At 42.2% G+C, this 23,004-nt stretch overlaps 1 protein-coding gene and 1 long non-coding RNA gene across 3 annotated transcripts; one reads left to right on the top strand and one right to left on the bottom strand.

The window, feature by feature from the left end:
- The first annotated feature begins 1,862 nt into the window (after nucleotides 1-1,862).
- Nucleotides 1,863-14,186, top strand: ptprr (protein tyrosine phosphatase receptor type R). Of its 2 annotated transcripts, none has more exons than XM_071202267.1 (12): nucleotides 1,863-1,944; nucleotides 2,527-2,649; nucleotides 2,729-2,847; nucleotides 3,474-3,608; nucleotides 7,170-7,362; nucleotides 7,715-7,799; nucleotides 8,607-8,686; nucleotides 9,489-9,626; nucleotides 10,048-10,158; nucleotides 10,491-10,645; nucleotides 11,654-11,767; nucleotides 12,253-14,186. In XM_071202267.1, the coding sequence occupies exons 1-12, from the start codon at nucleotides 1,942-1,944 to the stop codon at nucleotides 12,344-12,346; spliced, it is 1,350 nt and encodes a 449-aa protein (XP_071058368.1). In that variant the 5' UTR covers nucleotides 1,863-1,941; the 3' UTR covers nucleotides 12,347-14,186. The 2 variants fall into 2 exon arrangements, with proteins under 2 accessions (XP_071058368.1, XP_033933615.1); XM_034077724.1 differs by having other exon boundaries at nucleotides 10,051-10,158.
- On the bottom strand, nucleotides 10,554-22,671 carry LOC117441685 (uncharacterized). The gene is made up of 3 exons (XR_004551406.1): nucleotides 22,552-22,671; nucleotides 11,628-11,753; nucleotides 10,554-10,639 (listed from the first exon to the last, which is right to left on the bottom strand). It is a non-coding gene; the product is annotated as an uncharacterized lncRNA (long non-coding RNA).
- Between the last annotated feature and the right edge of the window lie 333 nt (nucleotides 22,672-23,004).

The raw sequence follows: 23,004 nt of genomic DNA on the forward strand, positions 1-23,004 counted from the left end.
TAAAACTACACGCTGGTAATTGAAGATTAAATATTGCCTTGAGTATGAAGTGTCTCTCCTGGGACATGTCTCCACGCTTTAATGTTCAAAAAGCTCTTTATTTCTCTCATCCTGTCTGTGCTGCAGCGCCTCTGTTCACCCTCTGTCTGAAACCAGAGCCCAGTCTGCTCTGATTGGCTGATAGGTAGAGACGTGTTGGAGGGCTAGCCAAAAGGAGCTCAAGTGTTCTGTCGTGATCATCTCTTTAAATCATTGATTAATAACATGCTCTATCTCCCCCCCCTCCCCCCCTCCCCCTCAGTACCTGGCTGTGGATGTGCGGAGGCTGAACAAAGGTCTTCTTCGTTGGTTTCGAGAGGGTGTAGCTGCGGCGCTGGGCGTTCCTGCAGGACACGTTCACATCCACCGTCTGAATGTAAGGCACGCACGCACGCACGCACGCACGCACACACACACACACACACAGAGAGAGAGATGGCAAAAGTACACACATCCTTTACTCAAGTAGAAGTACAGATACTCGTGTTTAAAAGTACTCTGGTGAAAGTAGAAGTACTGACTAAACTTCTTTACTCAAGTCAAAGTAAAGAGGCTTTGAAGTGTCCTTCAGTAGAAAGTACCCAGAACTAGCAGCTGTTTTAAAGAGTACCTGACCTCCCTTTATATCAATAGAACAATAATGTCATTGTTAGCTAATGAATGTTTCCATGGTGACCAACGGCAACATGACAACGTTTCCATTGGTCCCTCTCGTTTAGAGGAGACCAGGAAGTGATGGATACACGGATCGTGTTCCAACCAATAGGCACGCAGTGACTCTAAAGAATAATGACCACACACCAAACACACATTCAGACTAAAGGAACCAGCTGTTTGGGAAATGAGAGAAGTAGAAAGTACAAGTATTTGAGTTCAACATGAGAGAAGTAGAAAGTACAGGTATTTGAGTTCAACATGAGAGAAGTAGAAAGTACAGGTATTTGAGTTCAACATGTGAGAAGTAGAAAGTACAGGTATTTGAGTTCAACATGTAAGAAGTAGAAAGTACAGGTATTTGAGTTCAACATGTAAGAAGTAGAAAGTACAGGTATTTGTGTTCAACATGTAAGAAGTAAAAGTAAAAAGTCGTCAGAAAAATAAGTAGTGGAGTAAAGTACTGATACCAGAAAGATGTACTTAAGTACAGTAACAAAGTATTTGTCCTCTACTACTTCCCCCCTCTGCTTCTTAGTCATCTGTTAATTGTTTAATTGTTAAACGTTTCTCTCCCAGGAGAAGAAGAATGGCATCGAGCTCTTCGTGTCCTCTGATAGGCCGGGAGTCTCCGAGCCCCTCCCCGCTGAAGAGGTCATCCAATCACTGAACATCAGGGTCCTCCATCGACACCTGGGACACTTCGGCATCACCGAGTTCTCCACCGAGGTGTGTGTGTGCTCCGTTTCCTAGGTTACAGCAGCTCGTTAGTCACCGTGGAGACAGACGGAGGATAGATGGGGTTTATTAGAGCGCTGAGTGCTGCTACTGAAACTTTAATGCAGCTCTTAAAGTCCGATCAATCAGGCGGCGCCGTTATATTTTATATTATTTAATCACTCTTGCTGCCACAGAGAGAAGTGACCGCGCCTCTGTGGTAATATTATTAAAGCAACACATCAGAAACTCTCCGTCGGAGCTTTTAACACATAATATGTAATAAAAACAACAGTAACAATTGAGTTGTGTGTGTGGCGGTGAAGCAGCAAGGCATCATGGGAATTGTAGTCTTCAGCTTCTTCTGGTGAAGAGCATCTTCTAAAATAAATACGTGTAAACTCTCTCCTGTAGAAGAACGTGCTGCAAGGCGAGCTGCAGGGCGAGCTGCGGGACCACGTCTGGAGCCCAGAGGGTTTCTACGCCGTCGTCCTCTTCTTCACCGTCTTCGTCATCATCATCACCTGCTTGATGGTAAAACTTAACATTTTTTGTTGCCATACAAAGCATTTAGTATTTCATCTTTGTCAATTTAATTCATATAAATTCTGTACATGTTTTTCGTTACATTTGCTTAATTTTGAAATTTTGTACATCTGTGCTTTTACCTTAATAAAGTTGTTTTAATATTATTTTGTATTTGATAATAATGAGCTTTAACAATGTGTAATCTTCAAATAGAAGATTTACATAAAATAAATGAATTAAAAACATAATTAATATTTAATAAAAACACATTATATAAACAAATTAAATGAAACAATACATATCAATACATATATTAGAAATTATATTTAAATATTAATTGATTATGCTAATTTATATTTATTATATTTTTACTATTTTAGTTGCATTGTGACATTTAATCCACAAGAGGGAGCTGCTGCACAGAGAAACCAGATGTTTCAGTTAGACCTGAAAATAAAGGTCCTTATTTAATTAAAATTAATATAATTAAAATATATTTGTATATGTATGTGTGCTTAACTGTTTGTCCTTAATTTAGAAAATAAATGAAATTAATTATTGCAGTTTTCTCTGCTGTTTGTTCTGCAGGTTTTGTTCCGACTGAAGGAGAAGGTGCAGGTTTGTGACAGACAGCTGAAGGCCCCGCCTCTTGACCTCCACCTGACCCCCACCGTCCAATCAGACTCCGCCCAGAAATCAAAGGGTGCCAAGGTTGGCAACACACACCAACACTCTTCATAAACACACACATAAAGCACAAGACTAAATAATGATACTTAATGTCCTTCAGGTTGTGTCGTCAGGAAGCATGGTACAAGCTGAGCTCCCGCCAATTGTAGCCAAGCCCATTCGTCCGCAGCAGCCAATCACAGCCTACCGTCGCCTCGCTCCTCCTGTCCCTCTGCCCAGGTACGTCAGCTGACTAAACGTCATCACCTTTAGCTTAGCGGTGGTGACGTGAAGTCATGTGACCGTGCTGTAGTTCCTTTATAGCCCAACATTAGCCACCTTTAGCTTAGCGGTGGTGACGTGAAGTCATGTGACCGTGCTGTAGTTCCTCTATAGCCCAACATTAGCCTCCTTTAGCTTAGCGGTGGTGACGTGAAGTCATGTGACCGTGCTGTAGTTCCTTTATAGCCCAACATTAGCCGCCTTTAGCTTAGCGGTGGTGACTTGAAGTCATGTGACCGTGCTGTAGTTCCTTTATAGCCCAACATTAGCCACCTTTAGCTTAGCGGTGGTGACTTGAAGTCATGTGACCGTGCTGTAGTTCCTTTATAGCCCGACATTAGCCTCCTTTAGCTTAGCGGTGGTGACGTGAAGTCATGTGACCGTGCTGTAGTTCCTTTATAGCCCAACATTAGCCGCCTTTAGCTTAGCGGTGGTGACGCGAAGTCATGTGACCGTGCTGTAGTTCCTTTATAGCCCAACATTAGCCACCTTTAGCTTAGCGGTGGTGACGTGAAGTCATGTGACCGTGCTGTAGTTCCTTTAAAGCCTAACGATAGCTTTTTACTTCTTTCTCTTCCTCGTAGCTCCTCCCTTGTGCCAGTCTTCAGCAGCTTTGACCACACCCACCTCGTCAGCGTTGCCCCGGTGACAGCCAATCACGAGCTAAAGCCGTGCTCCTCCCCCTTCAGGATGAAACCTGCCGCCGGACTGCAAGAGAGGTGAGGAGGGCGTCTGGACAATATTATTATTTAGATCTTCTTTATCCACCTTTTATATTAAAATTAAATCATCCTTTTTAATGCAAGGATTTCATTTTATTTTAAAAACTATATTAATTATATTGAATAATTTTTTTAAATTAGCAAGACACCTCAGTTTCTCTCCAAGAGCTGTAGAAGAGATGCATGATGGGAAACAAGTTGCATGTATACTGAGCAAAGGGCTACATTAGGGGAATTTTTACCCGTGCTCGATTACAGAAACACACATGAGCCCTCATTGTGTGTGTGTGTGTGTGTGTGTGTGTGTGTGTGTGTGTGTGTGTGTGTGTGTGTGTGCTTAGAGTACAGTCACCTCTAACCTGCGATTGTTGCAGCAGTCAGGTCTCGAGCTGCGTACGTGCTGAAAAGGAGGCTTCAAAGTGTGTGTGTCTGTGTGTGTGTGTCCTCATCCTATAGTTCATAAGGATTTATATTGTGATAGTGAAGTACGTCTTCCTCCACACACACAGAGTACACACAGAACACAGAGTACGTGATGTTTATCTGCAGGAAGGTGTACGTTGACAGAGATTACATTAAAACTCCGTCTCATTTCCTTCGATTCATATAAACTCTACATCACCGTCTGAATCTGATTCATTTCACACCACTCCACTCATCCAGCATCTCTGTATCGTCTGTGTTTTCACTCTCTGTCCTACACACCTTGTTGGAGCTCCTGCCCCCCCCTCCCCCTATGAGCCCGCTGTGCTCTGATTGGTCCACCACCGTTACAGCTGAACATCAGTGATTATGTTTTACAATGGCGTTTGTTAGCATCAAGCAGGAAGTGCGCCGGACTCTGTGCCCAACATTCCTAGTGTCCAAACGGCGGTACTGCAACCTCCGTATCGGTCCGTGGCGTCACCCGGCCCAGAAAGACTTTCCCCCATTGACTAACATGGAAAGAGACGTCTGTAAATCAGCTTTGTTTTAAACTAAAGAAACCTCCCGGTATGAACTGTGTTAAAGCCCTTATTAGAAACATCCGGTCCTTAAAGTTGTAAAATGCACTAAAAGCAGAATCTAGATTTATTTCCTCTCCGTTCATTCTAGTGAGCCGAGAGTGGGCGCTCGGGGGGCGGGGCTTAAGGGGCGCATGCTCTGTGAGCGCACATACGGGTTCTTCTGCTCTGACAGCTAGGCATGCTGGGTAATCTGTGACGTTTCTCTCTCTCAAAAGTCTGGCCATTTTGTCCTCACGAGCCAATGAGCAGCTCTCATAGGAAAGAACGAGACTCCGCCTCCCACGCTGCGTCCGGTTCTTATTAAACAGCCATGGCTAGCAACCAGGAAATGACCAGTAATGACAAACAGATGAGAATGCTGCGTGGGGTCTGGGCGCCGTGTTGGCGGGACGTTGCGGGGCTCGCTGCTGCGGACAGTGTGAGCTGGATTACTGGGGTCGTTTCCTGGTTGCTGCGTGGGGTCTGCGAGACGCACCGAACCTCAGCCTGAGCACACACACACACACAGGCTGAGAAATCCGCAGAGCCGCAGCTGAGAAAAGATAAGGCTGAGTGAGTGTGTGTGTGTGTGTGTGTGTGTGTGTGTGTGTGTGTGTGTGTGTGTGTGTGTGTGTGTGTGTGTGTGTGTGTGTGTGTGTGTGTGTGTGTGTGTGTGTGTGTGTGTGTGTGTGTGTGTGTGTGTGTGTGTGTGAGGAGCTCCAGGGATTGGTCCATTTGTACCTGGGTATCGTTACGTCACTATACTCAGGAAACAAACAATGGAAAAAGAAAATCTCCAACGAGGCGTTTTGTTTTCACCAGAAATATGTTCCTGAAAGCAAGTTCATAATTAGACAGACATCGTGAGGGATTTATTTTCGGTTCAGTTTATGTTGAAACCGTTAGAGAGAGTGGAACACTTGTTAGCCTGTTCCATTCTTCTTCGTTTTCCGAAGCCGTGGCTTGGAAGCATACTGGCTTCGTTTCTGAAGGAAGTGACTTGGAAGTACGCGACTACCAAGCCAGCACCCTCGCGATTGAGAAACGGCCCGTGTCTACGCCCAATACGATCATTTCCTGCTTACGATGACGCAATAGCCCCGCCTCTCCTGCTCACCTCGTGTCACCCATTGCTGATGTGTTTCGACAACAACAACAACAACAGTTTTCCGAGTGTTTCGAGCCAGGTCCCGGTGTCTCGCAGGACAGTGCACCCAGCAGGTGCCTCCAGCAGACGCCCCCGCACGGCAGAGTTTCCGCCGAAATCTAAAATTCTCCGGTCAAAATGTCGCCTATTGTTTCGGCGTCCTTTGACACGCAGGCGGTCACATCAGTAGAACTAGCTGGATCTGATCGATGTGGACATGAGAGAGGGACCAGAGACTCTCCCCGCCTCTGCTGCTAAATCCACCTCAGAAGGGCAACCATGGCAACCATGCTCGGAGGTCTTCTTCGCTGCTTTTGGTGTGTTTTGTGGCGGAAGTACAGCGCCACTTACAGGCCCGGCATGTGTACTACAGCGTCTCCAGCGGGGCGAGCGCTCTCGTGCGGACGGAAGACTTTTTTGATAACGATTTCGGTTCGTTTGCGTTCTCGTGTGGCTCCAGTTCGGGCGTGAGAAACTCAGATTTTCTTCTTCAAAATAAACCTGGGGTCATTTTTCAAAGTGTCTGCAGCGAGTGTTGCTCCGACAGCTCCCTCCGAGCTAACGCACTTTCATCAGAGAAAAGAAAACACCGTTATCTCAGCGTTGAGCACTTTGGCCGTTATCTGCCGCTCGTTGCTCCATCCTGCCCGGCAGCCATCTTGTTCTGTTACATCAGCGCTTACAGTGAGGTGTGCAGACTTTAAGGTAGGAAGGAAGATCTCTCAGTGAGAACAGGATGTTTTCTGGGTGTCTGTGAAAGTGTGTGTGTGTGTGTGTGTGTGATGTTCACTCTGGATGGCAGCCAATCAGCAATCAGACGAATAGGAAGTAAGGGCATCCTGGAGAGGAAGCCGACGACACGTAGCCAGACGAAGAGATCAACACCTCTTATTATTTAATTTACTTATATTTAAAAAAGCATTTATTTTTATTTTTATATATTTCATTTTGTTTTTAGAATCGAGTTACATTTATTAGAATAATACATCAATAGCTAAAAAGAAAGCCTTGGCCGATTTGGATACATTTTTGAGTGGTTTTGGGGGTTATTGAGGACGTTGAATCCATTTATGACATTTTCAGGATCCTAAATATCAGTTTTAACCAATAAAGTGGCCAAATCTGGACTGATTTTGACCAATTTAGCGTGAAATAAATTGTTTTACGGACTGAAAACGGCCATTTTTGGAGCTCAAAGTGTAATATTCTACAATATCACACACACACACACACACACACACACACACACACACACACACACACACACACACACACACACACACACACACGGTATTATACCAATAAAGTGGCCATATCTGGACTGATTTTGATGAATTCAGCGTAAAATAAATGGTTTTACTGAAAACGGCCCTTTTTGGAGCTCAGAGTGTAATATATATATATCCTAATACTATGTCCCCCCAGACGCGGCTCTAACGTCTCCCTGGTGTTGGACATGTCGGTGCTGGGCTCCGTGGAGCCGCTGAGCACCGCCCCCCCGGTGACGCCCCGCGAGGCGGTCGCCAGAGAATACCTGCTGGCGGCCCGACGACCTCTGACCCGACAGCAGCTCCGAGACGTCGTGCAGAACACACACACCCTGCACACTGAATTCGCTGTGAGTAGTCAAGGTGTCCCCTCGCCCGTAGTGAGATCGGTACGTGTTATAGTGCATGTGAGTGGTCTGCAAAGGCTATGTTGCAGTCGTTAGCGGTTTGTAGTGCTCAGAGTGAGGTTTCTATGACAACACGTTTCATTAGTGAGAATAATGGAATAATGTTAAAACAGAAGAGGCACGAAATGCTGATATGAACCTGAACATGAGCCTCTCTGAAGTAACCGCTGATATAACAATGCTCTGACGTGAGTCCTTCATCTGCGTGAGTCCATCTGATGACCTTCACACGCGGGGCCTCCAGTATCACACACTTTGTTTTTCACATTTCTAACGTTACTTTTTTTCTCCTCAGGAAATCCCCATGAATTTTATTGATCCCAAGGAGCTCGATATTCCAAACTACGGGACCAAGAACAGATACAAGACCATACTGCCCAGTGAGTGCAGAGAGTGTGTGTGTGTGTGTGTGTGTGTGTGTGTGTGTGTGTTGCTAGGAAACGGCCACCGTCTCAAAACAGTCCTCTTCTCGCTTCCTTTTGAACCTGGAAGTTGTTTTATTACCTGGGAGGGGCTCAAGGTCAAAGGCCAACATCCTCAAGGACGCTCAACATCGCACCTCCCTTCACACACACACACACACACACACACACACACACACACACACACACACACACACACACACTGGAACAATGCATGTCCCTCAGAGAACGGTTTGTTCTCACACTGTAAGCCAAACAGTTTGCCTGATTAAGACATTAGGACACACACACACACACACACACACACACACACACACACACACACACACACACACACACACACACACACACACGTTTTGCAGAGGGGGCAGGGTTATCAATACAACAATAAGTAAGGGGGGGGTTCCTTCCTTCCTTCCGGCCAATCAAGACTCAGGAATGCTCACCTAGAGCTGCTGTCAATCAAACTACTTCCTATGTTTCTTTATCACGTTTATATTCTCCAACTGTAAATTTAATCTTTTGATAATTTCATTTACTTTAGTTTCGAAGGATTTAATGTAATTTATTTTTACATATATTTAGAATAATTATTTGATGTACTTTTGGTTTTGGAGGATTAAACGTAAATGGATTAGATTTGATTAAAAAAAAGCAATTATTTGATTTAATATAAAAATAAATCATGTTTTAAGGAACCGATAGAGTCTCAACGTAGATTTAGTTTGAGCTAGATGTTGTCCGTTTGTCTTCGCCGTGTTCCAGACCCTCACTCCAGAGTCACCCTGAAGTCCAAGAGCTGCAACGACCCGCTGAGCTCCTACATCAACGCCAACTACATACGGGTGGGTGACAGCAGCTCTACTTCCTTTGCACCTTTTTCAAAACACTTCCAGATATTTTACTCATGTTTTGCTAATTTCTTGCGATTCTTTAACTTTTTCCAGATATTTTACCAATATTTTTTTACTCCTTTTTTGGACATTTTAATCAGATTTTACTACGTATTTTTAACGTGTTTTATCTGCACTTTTCCAACATTTCTTTTTAATATATTTTGTCGATCATTAATAACATTTCCCCCTTTTTTAAAGATTTTTTTTAAAGAATTTTGCTATATTATTTACACATTTTCTTCCGTCATATTTCAGACTTTTTTCACACGTTCTTTAGCATTTCTTGAACGAAGCTAAGATTAATGTAATAAAAAAAAAGTGCAATCTCCATCCGAGATTTAGTGAAGTCAAAGTATAAAGTGTCATGAATCGAAATACTCAAGTAAAGTACCTCAAACACACACACACACGCACGCACGCACACACACACACACACACTGCGCTGAAACCCTGTTTAAACTCAGAGGGAAATATTTATAACATTTCATACATTTTCTGGACATTTAATCGGTTTGTCCCAATTTTTCACGCATTTTCCAGATATTTTACTCATATTTTTAAATGTGTTAACAATTTGTGGTGATATTTTTCAGACATCTTCTGTGTTTCAAAGTTCTCTATGAATACACGCATTATTTGTATTAGTTATTTATAAACATGCACCGATTAATGTGTGTTTTAGCTTTCTCTACATTCTGCTTCCCTGTATTCAAACTGCTGACGCTGTGCTGTGATTGGCTCCCGCTCTCAGGGTTACCTAGGCGACGAGAAGGCGTTCATCGCCACGCAGGGCCCGATGGTGAACACGGTGAACGACTTCTGGCTGATGGCGTGGCAGGAGGAGGCGCCGGTCATCGTGATGATCACCAAACTGAAGGAGAAGAACGAGGTGAGCGGACGAGGGTTTCAATAAAGCTTTATAACTTCAAATGAAAAACCTATATGGTCGATGCTGAAGTTAAAGTTTATGTTTTTGCCATTTTTAAAAATATTTTTCCAACGGTTTGATCGAACATTTTAACTCGTATTTTATGCAGAATTTATGGAAAGCTTATAACATTTTTTTGGGAACATTTTTATGCATTTTCTGCAATAACTTATCGATTTGTTCTGATTCTATGAAAGAAATGTTTTGCTACTTTTTCTCGATATTTAACTCATAATTTTGTGGATAATTTATATCATTTTGTTTTGATATTTATCCAAAGATTCCTGACATTTTCTGTATATTTTTTCAGACATTTTGCTCACAGACGAATACAATAAAATACTCTGTGTGTGTGTGTGTGTGTGTGTGTGTTTCTCTGCAGAAGTGTGTCCTGTACTGGCCGGAGAAGAGGGGGATCTTTGGGAAGGTGGAGGTGCTGGTGAACAGCGTCAGAGAGTGTGAACACTACACCACCCGCAGCCTCACACTCAAGGTACACACACACACACACACACACACACACACACACACACACACACACACACACACACACACACATATTCCTAGTATACATTTTAAACAGTTCTTCGGACATCGTTCGTGTTTCTGGGGGATTTTTTCCAACATTTTAATAATCTTTTTTAAAAACATTTTGTGGACCATTTATATAATTTTCCTCCAAACATTTTCACTTTTGTTGTTGTTGACATTTTACGATTTGAATCCATTTTTCTGGAATCTTCTGTTAGATGTCTCACACACGCTTACAGGTTACTGTCTTGCAGCAGATACAGAGTCTCTGTGTTTCTTCGTCTGTGTGTGCAGAGTGGGAATCAGACCCGGGACCTGCAGCACTTCTGGTACACGTCGTGGCCTGACCACAAGACGCCCGACTCCACGCTGCCGCTGCTGCAGCTGATGGGAGACGTGGAGGACCGGAGGGCGGCGGCCATCTTGGGACCCGTCATCGTGCACTGCAGGTACAGAGAGAAAAAACATGGATGCAGAGAGGGTAAAAGTACACACATCCTTCACTCAAGTAGAAGTACACACATCCTTCACTCAAGTAGAAGTACACACATCCTTCACTCAAGTAGAAGTACACACATCCTTCACTCAAGTAGAAGTACACACATCCTTCACTCAAGTAGAAGTACACACATCCTTCACTCAAGTAGAAGTACACACATCCTTCACTCAAGTAGAAGTACACACATCCTTCACTCAAGTAGAAGTACACACATCCTTTACTCAAGTAGAAGTACAGATACTCGTGTTTAAAAATACTCTGGTGAAAGTAGAAGTACTGACTAAACTTCTTTACTCAAGTCAAAGTAAAGAGGCTTTGAAGTGTACTTCAGTAAAAAGTACCCATAGCTAGCAGCTGCTTTAAAGAGTACCTGACCTCCCTTTATATCAATAGAACAATAATGTCATTGTTAGCTAATGAATGTTTCCATGACAACGTTTCCATTGGTCCCTCTTCTTTAGAGAAGCCGGAAGTGATGGATACACGGATCGTGTTCCAACCAATAGGCACGCAGTGACTCTAAGAATAATTGACCACGCCACCAAACACATTCAGACTAAAGGAACCAGCTGTTGGGAAATGAGAGAAGTAGAAGTACAAGTATTTGAGTTCAACAGTAAGAAGTAGAAAGTACAGGTATTTTGAGTCAACATGAGAGAAGTAGAAGTACAGGTATTTGAGTTCAACATGTAAGAAGTAGAAAGTACAGGTATTTGGGTTCAACATGTAAGAAGTATAAAGTACAGGTATTTGAGTTCAACATGAGAGAAGTATAAAGTACACCCAATGACGTCACGGATTGATATGGAAGTTGTAGTACCTCTGTTTGGCCACTAGGAATATTTCCCTCAGAGTCCGGAGTACTTCCTGGGGGCTTGAGAGAAACATGGGAACTACTGCTACTGTAAGGTACTTTCAAATGACTAAATTACCCACAACCCTTTGCTTCGCTCTGCAGCGCCGGGATTGGGCGGACCGGATGCTTCATCGCCACGACGATAGGTTGTCGACAGCTGCAGCTGGAGGGCTTCGTCGACGTGCTGAGCATCACCTGCCGCCTGCGAGCAGACAGGTAACACACACACACACACACACACACACACACACACACACACACACACACACACACACACACACACACACAGTTTTCTAAACCACACATTTTTTGAGACATTTTATTATAATTTCCTGAATATCTTAGTGGTCTGTTTATGCAATTTTTTTGTACTTTGTTCTGATATTTTCCTGTCATTTAAACACATTTTCCACATATTTGTTGCATTTTTTCAGTCATTAAATTCATATCTTCTGAGCACACCTTTCAGCATTTTTCCACATTTAGTTTTTTTTGTACTTTTTTCAATACTTTTATCACGGTTTTTATGCATTTTTGCATACAGTTGTCAAATAAATCAGTTTTAAGAAAAAAATGTAAGCTTGTTTGAATAAAATAATCATATTAATAACGTGTGTGTGTGTGTGTGTGTGTGTGTGTGTGTGTGTGTGTGTGTGTGTGTGTGTGTGTGTGTGTGTGTGTGTGTGTGTGTGTGTGTGCAGAGGAGGTATGATTCAGACAGGTGAGCAGTACGAGTTCGTCCATCACGCTCTGAGTCTGTACGAGTCCCGCCTCTCCGCAGAAACCGGCCAATGAGAGCGCAGCGCCACAGGAGGCGTCGGATTGAACCAGGAATTGTTCTGACATAAAGCGAGTCATAGAGTAGAGCTTCACGATTGACGGACACCTCGGACAGCCAATCAGGAGCGATGTGGGCGGAGCCTGTCGAAGGGAAGATGGAAGGTACATTCTGAAAAGGGGAATCTATCCGTTCTTCTTCTTCTCTGCCGTTTCTTCTTCATGTTTTTTGGCGAGCGTTTCTTCAGAGGAGCTCAAAGACTCGCTTCTCTTCGGATCGTGTTTTTATTCACTAACCAGAATGTCCCGTTACCTCTTTTTTCCTGTCACGGAGGCGTAGAAATAATAGTCTGAAGTCGATGGTTCAATAACACTGTTGTGTTTTACGTGTCTTATAGGGTTTTAAATGGTTTTATAATCGTGGTGTTCTGATATAACAATGGCTGTTGGTAAAATGACTGTTAGCTGGTTGCACCTTTGGTTACTCGACCATCGATGAACCAACATCTCCTCGCCGCTTTTGTGACATCTGCCCTTCCTACGTTACTCCATGATTCACCTACGGAACGTTTTAAAGTCTATCCAGCACCACGATGTATCTGTAAAGTCATGTTCATGGTTTCACAGCTCTCAAAACTACAAACTCATCCGAAATACGACATTTATCAAACTTACCCTGAAATGCTAGCTTGCTAACTAGCTAACACACTAATCTTGACCCTTGTGCCTTAATAGGGACATTTCTGGCTGTTTAATTTGATTTATTTTTAATAATTTTAGCTGTTTTAATGAGTTTCATGAATCAAAATTGTGAATTCAGCCCCGATAATAAGTGAATATCCAAAATGCAGCCTGTCGAAGCCAAAAAGGACAGAAAAGTCCGCATTAAAACCATTTATTTATTATTAAATGACCTCTTAATATCCTGCTCTGTATTATCCATCTACAGCCCCTGCTCCTACATTTTACTATTTTTCTTACATTTCTGCAGTAACGTATGAAATGCTGACGTCACAAATGGAGCTAACGTTAGCCATAGATCACTAGCGAAAAGCTAACACAGCAATGTAAAGCTAATAAGTTCATGCTAAGCTAGTTCTCGTAATACAGCAATGTCCATAGAGGCTAACGCTAGTTTTAGTAACTCAGTGTTAGTCTGCGTTAATGTCAATAAATGGATGCTAAGCTATAAGCTCATGCTACTATTAGCTCGCTATGCTAATCAATATTGTTTTAAAAAACAATTATATCTAGTATTTAACTGCTAAATAATAATTTGTTAGTTGTTTGTTACAACTATTTTATTTGTTTAAGTTCAGCTCCCATAAGGCGTTTACTAAGCATTATGGGAGTTGTAGTTTTTAAATAATAAAACATGTCTTTTATTTTAAATAATGGACACAAAATCAAGCTTTTAGAAAAACAAATGAATACAAATAATATTAAAAAAAGATGGAGGCTAGTTAAGCCAATTACTCAGTCACAATTTATTTGATCAATTAATTAAAAATAATTAATGGAACTACATATTTTTGCTGCGAAATGTTGTGCTGCTAGTAGTTAGCCTTATTTCCTGCTTTGACAATTCTCCTGTTGTGTAATATTATATTGCTTTATACCAAAAAATGTGAAATTATTTACGTCCCGATGGTGCAGTCATCTCATCGATGTGCTGTTGTAAAATCTAGTGTTACTTATGGTGTATCAAAGTAATAACAACTTTATTTTTATACTGTTTTTACATGTTTTTGATGTGTTTTAGCATTTGTCGACGCTAATTTGGGGGTACTAAACTCACCACATCTCTTAATCATGAATTTAACTGTCCAATACTGCATATTTTAGAATAAAATGTGAAACAAAAATGGGGTGGTTTTTGTCAATTAACATCGTACAGTACATGTAAAAGTGCTATTAATGTGGGACGTCCTGTTTCCAATCCACGGAAAACTTGCTGCTAAAACTGGGACCATTTGGGAGCGTCGGGACCGCTGACGGACCGAGAGAAACTTTAAAGACTCTTCTTTTTCCATGTATTTTTTTATTTATTCCTTTTTTCTTGTTATACAATCAAGAGACGTTGGACCAGTGTTTCTTAGTGTGTCTTCACGGGACCATCATCAACACAATTTCCCACTTCAATTCAGGATCGATTTCCAACCCAAAATCGTTCAAATTTGGCAAATACAGTGGTGCAGTGATGTTTTATTTCTTTGTTGGACCCTGAAGGCAGCATCTCCCCGGTCCAATGGGATTTATAGATGTGATTTTGGGATTAATGCAGAAAACAATCTCTGTGGTAAACCACTGCTAAGCTAAAGGTCGCTAATGTTGGGCTATAAAGGAACTACAGCACGGTCACATGACTTCACGTCACCACTGCTAAGCTAAAGGTCGCTAATGTTGGGCTTTAAAGGAACTACAGCACGGTCACATGACTTCACGTCACCACCGCTAAGCTAAAGGAGGCTAATGTTGGGCTATAAAGGAACTACAGCACGGTCACATGACTTCACGTCTCCACTGCTAAGCTAAAGGCGGCTAATGTTGGGCTATAAAGGAACTACAGCACGGTCACATGACTTCACGTCACCACCGCTAAGCTAAAGGTCGCTAATGTTGGGCTATAAAGGAACTACAGCACGGTCACATGACTTCTCGTCACCTCAGCTAAGCTAAAGGCGGCTAATGTTGGGCTATAAAGGAACTACAGCACGGTCACATGACTTCACGTCACCACCGCTAAGCTAAAGGTGGCTAATGTTGGGCTATAAAAGAACTACAGCACGGTCACATGACTTCACGTCACCACCGCTAAGCTAAAGGTCGCTAATGTTGGGCTATAAAAGAACTACAGCACGGTCACATGACTTCACGTCACCACCGCTAAGCTAAAGGTCGCTAATGTTGGGCTATAAAAGAACTAAAGCACGGTCACATGACTTCACGTCACCACCGCTAAGCTAAAGGTGGCTAATGTTGGGCTATAAAGGAACTACAGCACGGTCACATGACTTCACGTCACCACCGCTAAGCTAAAGGTGGCTAATGTTGGGCTATAAAAGAACTACAGCACGGTCACATGACTTCACCACCGCTAAGCTAAAGGTGGCTAATGTTGGGCTATAAAAGAACTAAAGCACGGTCACATGACTTCACGTCACCACCGCTAAGCTAAAGGTGGCTAATGTTGGGCTATAAAGGAACTACAGCACGGTCACATGACTTCACGACACCACCGCTAAGCTAAAGCAGGCTAATGTTGGGCTATAAAGGAACTAGAGCACGGTCACATGACTTCACGTCACCACCGCTAAGCTAAAGGAGGCTAATGTTGGGCTATAAAGGAACTACAGCACGGTCACATGACTTCACGTCACCACCGCTAAGCTAAAGGAGGCTAATGTTGGGCTATAAAGGAACTACAGCACGGTCACATGACTTCACGTCACCACCGCTAAAATAAAATTAACTAGAAAGAATGCTAATCAATGCTACATTCTCTGTTAATAACAAGCTCACATTTCTTAGCTTCTGACCGCTGTTTCTTAGCTAGCCTGCTAATAGAGATGGTGGCACACTAGATAACAGAGATGGAGTACTCGAGTCCTGGACTCGGACTCGAGTCGGACTTGAGTGCCGATTTTCGGGACTCGTGACTCGACTCGGACTCGCGCACTGATTGACGCGACTCGGACTTGGACTCGTGAATTCTCGCACAGGATGACTTGGACTCGGACTCGTGAATTCCCCCCCCCACGATGACTCGGACTCGACTCGTACATTGACGCTCCGACTTGGACTCGGACTCGAGCACATTTTCTCTGGAGTCTGATGTCCTCTATCCTGTATGGCGAGTTCACGTACTGGGCCCCGCTGTTCCAGTCTAGAGATGTCTACTACAGACACACCCCGCATCGTGCTGTATGCTTTCACACATTCTGCTTCCACATTGGAAAAGAGCAAAATGCTCGTTATGTGGAAACAATATAGAAGAGAATGCTCCGTAACACATTACTCTAAGGATCGAGTTCAGACATATAGGCTGTCTTGAACACTATCATCAGAGTAACGTGATCTGATCAATAAATAAAGATTCAGCCGATAACGAAAGCACATACTTAACATGCAGAATGACGTCATTTTGCATGCTAAGTAGCCATGTGCTTTCTGGGGATAAATCTTTATCAGTAAACTGATTTAACCCGTAAAAGTTCCTTCAAAATAAGAGTCCCGATCTTATTACTATCAAAATAAAAGTGCAAAACTTTACCATAGGAAAATATTGGCATACAAATATAATCACTTCTCTAAAAGGTAACTCATTTTAAATATAGTTTATTTATATATAATAATAATATTAATATTAGAAATAAGCTTTATATTTGTATAGCACCTATTACAAGAGTTGTAGCCAAACTCGCTTCACAGCAGTTGAATAGACAGGATAACAGCAATGTAGAGGAGCAGCTACATTTCAAAACATATATCCACGAAGATTAATACATGAAGACTTGTGACTCGGACTTGACTTGGACTCTTCTTGGGTGACTCGGAATTGGACTCGGACTCGAACACAGGTAATGATGACTCGGACTCGACTCGACTTGGACACTCCTTGGGTGACTCGGATTTGGACTCGGACTCGACTACGACTCTCCCTGGGTGACTCGGACTTGGACTCGGACTCGACTACGACTCTCCCTGGGTGACTCGGACTTGGACTCGGACTCGACTACGACTCTCCCTGGGTGACTCGGACTTGGACTCGGACTCGACTACGACTCTCCCTTGGTGACTCGGACTTGGACTCGGACTCGAAGAGTGGTGACTCGAGGGTGACTTGGACTCGTGAATTGGTGACTTGACTACAACACTGCTAGATAACAACCAGAAAGTGACATAAAAAATACAAACTGACCTCGTCCAAATACCCTTTTCAGATTTGAACTGCCTAAAATGTATATATCAATACATGTGAGCTGTGTGTGGGTAACAGCTCAGACCTGATGATACTTCCCGTAGGTCAACTTGAATGTTGTAGTCCGGAGCCACTGAGTAGTGCTGTTACCTCTCTATTTACTCTATAATCAAATATATATATATTGTTACCTGTAATCTGTACATAGACACTAGACACAAAAAACATTGACTCCTGTGGACTGACTGAAAAACTACAACAAATCGTACAAAAACTTCTGAATTTACTTTTTCTCGACAACTTTTGTATATTAAAAACCACATTTTGAGTCAAACAATAATGGCATTTATATGTGGATTTTTAAAATCATTTTTAATATAATTTTCCCGCAATATATTTTGTGAATTGGAACATCAGCAGGAGAGGACTCTTTAAAGTAGAGACACTACATACTGATATACACCTGAACATCAGCAGGAGAGGACTCTTTAAAGTAGAGACACTACATACTGGTATACACCTGAACATCAGCAGGAGAGGACTCTTTAAAGTAGAGACACTACATACTGATATACACCTGAACATCAGCAGGAGAGGACTCTTTAAAGTAGAGACACTACATACTGATATACACCTGATCATCAGCAGGAGAGGACTCTTTAAAGTAGAGACACTACATACTGATATACACCTGAACATCAGCAGGAGAGGACTCTTTAAAGTAGAGACACTACATACTGATATACACCTGAACATCAGCAGCAGAGGACTCTTTAAAGTAGAGACACTACATACTGATATACACCTGGGCATCAGCAGGAGAGGACTCTTTAAAGTACAGACACTACATACTGATATACACCTGAACATCAGCAGGAGAGGACTCTTTAAAGTAGAGACACTACATACTGATATACACCTGAACATCAGCAGGAGAGGACTCTTTAAAGTAGAGACACTACATACTGATAATACACCTGCACATCAGCAGGAGAGGACTCTTTAAAGTAGAGAGGACTCTTTAAAGTAGAGGCACTACATACTGATATACACCTGAACATCAGCAGGAGAGGACTCTTTAAAGTAGAGACACTACGTACTGATATACACCTGAACATCAGCAGGAGAGGACTCTTTAAAGTAGAGACACTGCATACTGATATACACCTGAACATCAGCAAGAGAGGACTCTTTAAAGTAGAGACACTACATACTGATATACACCTGAACATCAGCAGGAGAGGACTCTTTAAAGTAGAGACACTACATACTGGTATACACCTGAACATCAGCAGGAGAGGACTCTTTAAAGTAGAGACACTACATACTGGTATACACCTGAACATCAGCAGGAGAGGACTCTTTAAAGTAGAGACACTACATACTGATATACACTTGAACATCAGCAAGAGAGGACTCTTTAAAGTAGAGACACTACATACTGATATACACCTGAACATCAGCAGCAGAGGACTCTTTAAAGTAGAGACACTACATACTGATATACACCTGAACATCAGCAGGAGAGGACTCTTTAAAGTAGAGACACTACATACTGATATACACCTGAACATCAGCAGGAGAGGACTCTTTAAAGTAGAGACACTACATACTGATATACACCTGAACATCAGCAGGAGAGGACTCTTTAAAGTAGAGACACTGCATACTGATATACACCTGAACATCAGCAGGAGAGGACTCTTTAAAGTAGAGACACTGCATACTGATATACACCTGAACATCAGCAGGAGAGGACTCTTTAAAGTAGAGACACTACATACTGATATACACCTGAACATCAGCAGGAGAGGACTCTTTAAAGTAGAGACACTACATACTGATATACACCTGAACATCAGCAGGAGAGGACTCTTTAAAGTAGAGACACTACATACTGATATACACCTGAACATCAGCAGCAGAGGACTTTTTAAAGTAGAGACACTACATACTGATATACACCTGAACATCAGCAGGAGAGGACTCTTTAAAGTACAGACACTACATACTGATATACACCTGAGCATCAGCAGGAGAGGACTCTTTAAAGTAGAGACACTACATACTGATATACACCTGAACATCAGCAGGAGAGGACTCTTTAAAGTAGAGACACTACATACTGATATACACCTGAACATCAGCAGGAGAGGACTCTTTAAAGTAGAGAGGACTCTTTAAAGTAGAGACACTACATACTGATATACACCTGAACATCAGCAGGAGAGGACTCTTTAAAGTAGAGACACTACATACTGATATACACCTGAACATCAGCAGGAGAGGACTCTTTAAAGTAGAGACACTGCATACTGATATACACCTGAACATCAGCAAGAGAGGACTCTTTAAAGTAGAGACACTACATACTGATATACACCTGAACATCAGCAGGAGAGGACTCTTTAAAGTAGAGACACTACATACTGATATACACCTGAACATCAGCAGGAGAGGACTCTTTAAAGTAGAGACACTGCATACTGATATACACCTGAACATCAGCAAGAGAGGACTCTTTAAAGTAGAGACACTACATACTGATATACACCTGAACATCAGCAGGAGAGGACTCTTTAAAGTAGAGACACTACATACTGATATACACCTGATCATCAGCAGGAGAGGACTCTTTAAAGTAGAGACACTACATACTGATATACACCTGGGCATCAGCAGGAGAGGACTCTTTAAAGTAGAGACTCCACATTCTGATATACACCTGAACATCAGCAGGAGAGGACTCTTTAAAGTAGAGACACTACATACTGATATACACCTGAACATCAGCAGGAGAGGACTCTTTAAAGTAGAGACACTGCATACTGATATACACCTGAACATCAGCAAGAGAGGACTCTTTAAAGTAGAGACACTACATACTGATATACACCTGAACATCAGCAGGAGAGGACTCTTTAAAGTACAGACACTACATACTGATATACACCTGAACATCAGCAGGAGAGGACTCTTTAAAGTAGAGACACTACATACTGATATACACCTGATCATCAGCAGGAGAGGACTCTTTAAAGTAGAGACACTACATACTGATATACACCTGGGTATCAGCAGGAGAGGACTCTTTAAAGTAGAGACTCCACATTCTGATATACACCTGAACATCAGCAGGAGAGGACTCTTTAAAGTAGAGACACTACATACTGATATACACCTGATCATCAGCAGGAGAGGACTCTTTAAAGTAGAGACACTACATACTGATATACACCTGGACATCAGCAGGAGAGGACTCTTTAAAGTAGAGACTCCACATTCTGATATACACCTGAACATCAGCAGGAGAGGACTCTTTAAAGTAGAGACACTACATACTGATATACACCTGAACATCAGCAGGAGAGGACTCTTTAAAGTAGAGACACTACATACTGATATACACCTGAACATCAGCAGGAGAGGACTCTTTAAAGTAGAGGACACTACATACTGATATACACCTGAACATCAGCAGGAGAGGACTCTTTAAAGTAGAGACACTACATACTGATATACACCTGAACATCAGCAGGAGAGGACTCTTTAAAGTAGAGACACTACATACTGATATACACCTGAACATCAGCAGGAGAGGACTCTTTAAAGTAGAGACACTACATACTGATATACACCTGAACATCAGCAGGAGAGGACTCTTTAAAGTAGAGACACTACATACTGATATACACCTGAACATCAGCAGGAGAGGACTCTTTAAAGTAGAGACACTACATACTGATATACACCTGAACATCAGCAGGAGAGGACTCTTTAAAGTAGAGACACTACATACTGATATACACCTGAACATCAGCAGGAGAGGACTCTTTAAAGTAGAGACACTACATACTGATATACACCTGAACATCAGCAGGAGAGGACTCTTTAAAGTAGAGACACTACATACTGATATACACCTGAACATCAGCAGGAGAGGACTCTTTAAAGTAGAGACACTACATACTGATATACACCTGATCATCAGCAGGAGAGGACTCTTTAAAGTAGAGACACTACATACTGATATACACCTGAACATCAGCAGGAGAGGACTCTTTAAAGTAGAGGCACTACATACTGATATACACCTGAACATCAGCAGGAGAGGACTCTTTAAAGTAGAGACACTACATACTGATATACACCTGAACATCAGCAGGAGAGGACTCTTTAAAGTAGAGACACTACATACTGATATACACCTGAACATCAGCAGGAGAGGACTCTTTAAAGTAGAGACACTACATACTGATATACACCTGAACATCAGCAGGAGAGGACTCTTTAAAGTAGAGACACTACATACTGATATACACCTGATCATCAGCAGGAGAGGACTCTTTAAAGTAGAGACACTACATACTGATATACACCTGAACATCAGCAGGAGAGGACTCTTTAAAGTAGAGGCACTACATACTGATATACACCTGAACATCAGCAGGAGAGGACTCTTTAAAGTAGAGACACTACATACTGATATACACCTGAACATCAGCAGGAGAGGACTCTTTAAAGTAGAGACACTACATACTGATATACACCTGAACATCAGCAGGAGAGGACTCTTTAAAGTAGAGACACTACATACTGATATACACCTGAACATCAGCAGGAGAGGACTCTTTAAAGTAGAGACACTACATACTGATATACACCTGAACATCAGCAGGAGAGGACTCTTTAAAGTAGAGACACTACATACTGATATACACCTGAACATCAGCAGGAGAGGACTCTTTAAAGTAGAGACACTACATACTGATATACACCTGAACATCAGCAGGAGAGGACTCTTTAAAGTAGAGACACTACATACTGATATACACCTGAACATCAGCAGGAGAGGACTCTTTAAGAAAATAAATAAAACAACTAATTTGCATCAAACGCGTCTCTATTTATAACTTTACCTGAAAGGCGCAGATACTTTTATTTATTTATAGCGGTCTCTCTTTCTTCTCCCAGTGTTTCAGAGCTGATGGAGGAAGTCCGTTAGTGACTCCGGCCCGACGCTATAGACCCTAACAGACAGGAAGACAGACAGGAAGACAGACAGGAAGACAGACAGGAAGACAGACAGGAAGACCGAGGGCGAGACAGGCAGGGCAGAAAACAGAGGAAGCTCTCGGACTGGATGCGAGTTGGACTCGACACGGAGAGGAGACGGACGACGGAGAGGACATTTACCACGTAGGGATTTATTATTTTTTGAATTGAACCAACTCCATTTTTCACCAGGACATCGCTGAAGACTAAAAAGGAATATTTCGTGCGGTTTATCGTGAATACAAACGTGTTTCCCGAGGCTCCGGCGCAGGATTATGGTGCAGTTTGAGGATCAAAATGCTGAGATGTAAAGTGTTCAGCGTCCTCTGGTTCTCCTCGCTGCTGCTGCTCAGGGTGAGGCGCCCACCTGTCCCGACGCGTACCTTTCTTTCACTGTATTTCAGCTTCATTTTCACTTTCGGTTAAAAATAAAAGCCGTAAAACATAATAATTCATGTGAGACTTAAACAATGAAACTACTTTAAGTATATTTTTCTGTCTTTTATGAGAAGTTTAGTCTCAATAAAGAAATACTTTTTTATATTTCAATATATTCACTTGAATAAATAAAAACACGAATAATTAAGGCTTACACACTCAGGACTTAACGTCACTTCAGATTCCCTTTGAACGATACCATGAGATCCAACAGGCGAGAAGTAACGAGTGATGAAAGTGAAATAAAACCGTTACAACATGT

The sequence above is a fragment of the Pseudochaenichthys georgianus genome, unplaced genomic scaffold, assembly GCF_902827115.2.
Source record: "Pseudochaenichthys georgianus unplaced genomic scaffold, fPseGeo1.2 scaffold_1901_arrow_ctg1, whole genome shotgun sequence".
NCBI lineage: Eukaryota > Metazoa > Chordata > Actinopteri > Perciformes > Channichthyidae > Pseudochaenichthys > Pseudochaenichthys georgianus.